The sequence below is a fragment of the Alligator sinensis genome, unplaced genomic scaffold (assembly GCF_000455745.1).
Source record: "Alligator sinensis unplaced genomic scaffold, ASM45574v1 scaffold632_1, whole genome shotgun sequence".
Lineage (NCBI taxonomy): Eukaryota > Metazoa > Chordata > Crocodylia > Alligatoridae > Alligator > Alligator sinensis.
Window position 1 is genome coordinate 1,181,286 of NW_005842408.1, and position 5,724 is coordinate 1,187,009.

Sequence of the window (5,724 nt, forward strand, 5' to 3'; positions counted from 1 at the left end):
GGGGGGGGGTGGCGCCCCCCCCGTGCCTGGCGCCAGCCAGTGAGTGGGGGCTTTTCTTTAAGAGCCAGGAGCTGGGGCTGAGGGGGGTGGGGGACACGGGACAGGGGCTTGTGATTGAGCTCTCCACGCAGCGTGGGGCAGTTTGGGGCAGCCAAGCTCGCCCCCCGCCCGCCCGGCAGCAGCTGGTGAGTGCTGGACTTGTCCTTCCAAAGAGCGGGGAGCTGGGGCGGGCAGGGCAGCCATTCCCGGGGCGGGGCATGTCCAATTCAGAGATTTGCTGCGGCCAGATCTCCAGGTCAGATTCGGCCGGGTCGATTCAGGCAGTGATTTGAATCACCAGATCTAATCGCTGTCCCCCGAATCAGTCGAATCCAAATCTGAAGCGAATACTAGCCACTTTGCACAGGCCTACTGGTCAACCAGTTTTGGGTTTGAGTTGTGTGTTTCCAGCTTACCTCCAGTGCACGCCTCTTGCACAAATTCGCTGACTCCGATTAGAACACCATAATTTACGGGCAGTGTGCACGCACCCTGTGTGACTGTATGCACGCAGAATAAAGCAGCTTCATGAATAACTGAAGAGTCTTTCACTGTTTGCTCGATGATTGCTTGTGTTACCACAGCGTCTAGGGCCCTTGCCCCATCGTGCTAGATACGGTTCAGAGCAAGAAGCGGTTCCTTGCCCCAAAGAGCTGACGGTCTAAGTAGAAGGCAAGAGATCCCAGTGGGTGCCAGGAGCAAAGAGCTACTCCTGTTGAGGACACATTGTTGTCGGTACAGTTATGGCCTAATCCTTGTCAAGCCTTTCTGTAGGCATTAAGGCGAAAACGAGATTTAAAAATGCTAATGAGGTATCTCTGCAGATGGTTAGTGGGAGCTGCTTGTCATACCCATCCTGTCCAATATTCCAGAGCTGTTTGTCAACCCTGGTGCTGTATTTCCAAACTAGGTTGTTATACTGCTTGGGCAGGAACTTGTCTTTTCTATTTATCGACACAGCACCACACAACACTTTTCAGTGCCGCAGAACGGAAGAGCTCTGTGATTTTTCATGAACCAAGTAAAGATTACTGGTGCTGGAACGCTCCAGAAAGTATGAGAGAAACTTTCTTTGATTATCTCATGAACGCTTACAGTGTTATGTTAAGGATGAGTTGATTTATTCTTTATCTTTAGGTGAACAGTGTTTGCTTAGAAGAAGTTACTCATGAAGAAGCAGTGACTGCCTTAAAAAACACATCTGATTTTGTTTATCTGAAAGTTGCAAAACCCACCAGCATGTTCATGAATGATAGTTATGCCCCTCCAGACATCACCAACTGTAAGTTTAGCTCATCTTTACTTTTTAGCTTTTAATACACTTCTTTCTGTCATTAAAGTTTTGGTTAACACCACATATTTAAAATTTTTAACTATTAAATCCAAGCTTTTGAAGCAAGACTGTCATTGAGGGGGAAATCTGAGAGTGATATGAACATGCTGAGTTCTCCAAAGCAACGTAAGAGTAAGTGGGAGGACATCCTTGGGCTAGCGTGTCTAGTCTGTGTTTACAGCTGGAAGCAACGGAGCTGAAATGCCAGCTCTGCCATTGATTTGCTGGGTTAGGGGGTAGTGACTTTCTGCTCGTTTGAGTTGTACAGTGGGAATTAGGCCCAGTTCCCATGGCTATTGAGGGCTAATTCATGTTAAATAAAGCCCTGATCGGTGTTTGATGTTTGAAATGAGCCACGGAGTAGAAGAATGTTTCCAGCGAACGTTAGTAAAATTTCCTTTTGCCCAACCCCCCACCGAAGAGCCCTGAAGACTCTTGCTCCTAGCCCCAGTCAGTATGAGACTGGTTCTGCGACGTAGGGCCCGGCCTACGGAGCTGGCAGCGGAGACCTGTAACTGTATAAAAAGGCATTGGCCTTTTCCCCCAAGAGAGGAGAGAGTTGTCTGGAGAAAACTAACTGGTTGTGATATCTGAAGGAGGTAGGTCTGCTTAGGCTACCATTGGGGGACAGGAAGTCAGTAGGTGAGATAAATATGCATGGAAACGGTTTTGTTTTTAAATACTTTGTTCCTGATGTTAAGATAAAACACTGATTTGGAAAAGACAGTAATATATACACCAGTGGTCAGACCCCTGGAGGAAAGAGCCTCCAGTGCCAGACTTGCATGTCGTGCAGTGGGTAAGCACCCCGGGCACCATCGTCTGCAAATCGGAGAATGGTGGTGGAGGGTGGTGAAAGGAGAGTCTTCACCAAGAGAGCAGGGAGGAGGCTGTAGTCACCCTCACCTACAGCCAGGACCAAGGGGCTTTTGTTGCATTCACTGTTGCTAAATTCATAGGATGAATGGAGAAGTTGTTTTCACCACTATGTGATCTTAAATGTATTTAAGGAATGGTTTGAGATGGCACAGCTTGCTTGGTAGGTGCAATGTATGATTTGAGAGACAGGAAAAGATACCTATAGCTAGTATTTTTACCAAAGGTCTTTTCTGAATCACACCATAACTTTAATTGTTGTGGTAATCTGGGTAGCTCGTAATGAGCTTGGTAAGAGCTTTATGCTTCTTTTGGTTTCTTCCAAAAGGGTGTTTTATCACCGCTGACAGCCCACGTTGGTATCACCAGCAGAAGCACCCCATTTATCTTAAGTTGTTTTAATATTTTTGAAGCGCAGTTCTGATTAAGAGTGCAGAATGGGACATCGTGAACATGCACTCTCTCCTTCTAGTTGTGGTACTGACACACACTTCCTGTAACATCTGTGACAAGTCACTCACCCTCTCAGCCTCTATACACTGGAAGTGGTATGGATCTAGCAGAGTAGGGAAGGGAAAGAATCATTTAGTGTTTCTAAAGCATTATGAGGTTTAAATGTGCTACACGGCAGACATGCTTCAGCATTTTGTTTCTCTGTATTGAGCAGGTAGCAGATTGTGTGGATACATCTGGAAAATGGATAGCATGATGTTTGAATTGTGAGCAATTCTCAAAGCATATTAGCTTTACAGCACAGGACTTGGAGAAGTATTTAAATCTATCAGGAAAGCATTAGCAGATTGGAAATATTATGTATTTTGGCTACTTTAAAAAAGTTCCTAGAGGCTCCTGCAGTACAGTCTGCCTGCAGTGGATGGGCAAAGGATGTTGGGAGAGGGCTGCAGCCATCCCTGCAGCACGGGTGGCTGACCAGGGGGGACCTGGTGACCGTCTGTAAACTCACTAGGGGGGACCTTGTTTCCCCCAGCGCCCCCCGGGATAACAAGGAATAACGGCCACAAGTTGTTGGAGAGGAGGTTTAGATTAGACATCCGTAAGAACTACTTCACAGTCAGGGCGGCTAAGGCCTGGGACCGACTTCCAAGGGGAGTGGTGCTGGCTCCTACCCTGGGGGTCTTTAAGAATCGGCTCAATGCCTACCTGCCTGGGGTCACTTGAGCCCAGTTTCCTCCTGCCCAGGCAGGAGGTCGGACTTGAAGATCTACAAGGTCCCTTCCGACCCGACTTCTGATTCTGTGATATTGTGCAATAGAAATCACTTAAGTAAAGGCACACTCTCGGGTCAGTTTGGGCTCCCACTTTGGATTTTTCAAAACATCACATATGCTTACAGGAGGGTAATAATTTCATGCATTGTTTTTATATGTGGGTGTTCAAGGATGTATCCAAAATTTGGCAAAGGGTGCAACGGAAGCAGCCACCCGTGCTGCAGGGATGGCTGCAGCCCTCTCCCAACCTCCTTTGCCTACCCACTGCAGGCAGACTGTACTGCAGGAGCCTCTAGGAACTTTTTTAAAGTAGCCAAAATGCATAAGAAAAGTCACTCCCTCTCTCCCCCACTTCCCTATCTGCCGCTGCTGCTTTCCTGGCTGTCCCAGGGAAGAGGGGAGGGCGCACCACTGCCCTCCCTTGGGATCCAACCCCTGGGTCTTCCAAAAGAAGCAGCTTAACAAACGTTTTCTGCAGCGTGCTGTGCTATGGCAGCTCATGAGAACGCGGGAAATGCCGCTGACCAAAACAGAGCGACTGGGGAGCAGGACAGAAGTGAAGTGAAACGGGCTGTTTGTTGCCCAGCAAAGAGGCCCGGGTTCTGACACTCTTGGCATAAGTAGTAACAAACTGTAAAAAAAAAAAAAAAAAAAAAAACCAAACAAAAAAACCCCACCAGTTAAATAGGACATAGTTTTAAATGTTGTGTTGACACTGCAACCTTCTTAGATTTATGCTGGCCCTTCTTAGACTCATGCCCCCCTCAGAAAATGCCAGCTTAGTTTTCACTTGTTTTTTGACTACAGAAAAAGAATAGAGCAATTATTTTAACATCATTTATTAATGAATCCAGCTTATCAAATAACAGATTTAACATTTAAAGATGGACCTAGTCCTCTAACATCTACAAAGACAGATCCTTATCTTCCTTCAGCGGTGCTCCTTTAACCCAGGTCAGTGTTCACAGGAGTCTTGTGCTCTTCTCTCTCCCTTTCAGACTCTGACAGTTGCTTTGTTTTTCACAGATTCATAGATTTCTAGGGCTGGAAGGGATCATCGAGTCCGACCCCCTGCTCTGGGCAGGAAAGAGAGCTGGGGTCAAGTAACCCCAGCCAGGTGCTTGTCTAATCTCCTTTTGAACACCGCCAAGGAAGGGGACAGCACCACCTCCCTTGGAAGCCCATTCCATATTTTGGCACCCCTCACCGTAAAGAATTTCTTCCTGATGTCCAATCTAAAACTACTCTCCTTCGGTTTATGGCCGTTGTTTTGAGTAACCCCGAGGGGTGCGCTGGTAAACATCATATCCCCTTTTCCCTGCTGCCCCCCCGATGAGTTTGTACACAGCCACAAGATCACCTCTCAGTCTTCTTTTGCAGAGCCTGAAGAGATTGAGGTCCCTCAGTCTGTCTGCATAGGATCTTACCTGCAGGCCATCAACCATACGAGTAGCCCTCCTCTGAACCCTTTCCAGGTTATCCACATTCCTCTTGACGTGCGGCGCCCAAAACTGGAAGCAGTAGTCTAGTTGTGGCTTCACCAATGCCGCATAGAGGGGAAGTATCACCTCCGTAGACCTGCTTGTGATGCACCTATTAATGCAAGGCAGAGTGCAGTTAACCTTACTTATTACTTTGTCACATCAGCGACTCACGTTTATTTTTGCGTCGGCAATGACTGCGAGATCCCTTTCCACTGCCGTGGTCCTCAGAACGGTACTTCCCGCTCTATCGGTGTGTTGGAGATTCTTTCCCCCACGTGCAGCACTTTGCACTTATCTTTGTTAAATTGCATCCTATTTTGATCCGCCCACTTTCCCAGTCTGTCCAAATCCACCTGGATTTGCTCCCTACCTTCTAGTGCGTTTATTATACCCCATGGGGACACCATTGCCCACGTCTCTCCAGGTAGAAACCAGCCCATCCACCACCACTCTGTGTGCATCCCCTAAGCCAGTTTTCCACCCACCGGACTATGAAAAAATCCATGTCACAGCTGCTTAGTTTATTTGTAAGAATCGGGTATGACACTGTGTCAAAAGCCTTGTTAAAATCCAAGTAAATAACATTTACCTCGACTCCTGCATCTAAGTAGTTTGTGACCTGGCCATAGAAAGAAACCAGGTTGGTCAGGCAGGATCTGCCTGCTATAAACCCATGCTGGTTGCCCCTTAGCATTGTGTTCCCCTGCAAATGTGATCCTTTATGATTTTTTCTAAGGTCTTGCCAAGAATAGAGGTGAGGTTA

At 47.3% G+C, this 5,724-nt stretch overlaps 1 protein-coding gene across 15 annotated transcripts in view; it reads left to right on the forward strand.

Moving 5' to 3' along the window:
- DLG1 (discs large MAGUK scaffold protein 1) overlaps window positions 1–5,724 on the forward strand; it is a 272,859-nt gene that overhangs the window by 183,528 nt on the left and 83,607 nt on the right. For all 15 annotated transcript variants that reach the window (XM_014522896.2, XM_025211513.1, XM_006029987.3 and 12 more), the window contains one exon: window positions 1,177–1,321. In XM_014522896.2, coding sequence (XP_014378382.1) covers window positions 1,177–1,321 — 145 coding nt within the window. The remainder of the gene's footprint in view (window positions 1–1,176; window positions 1,322–5,724) is intronic.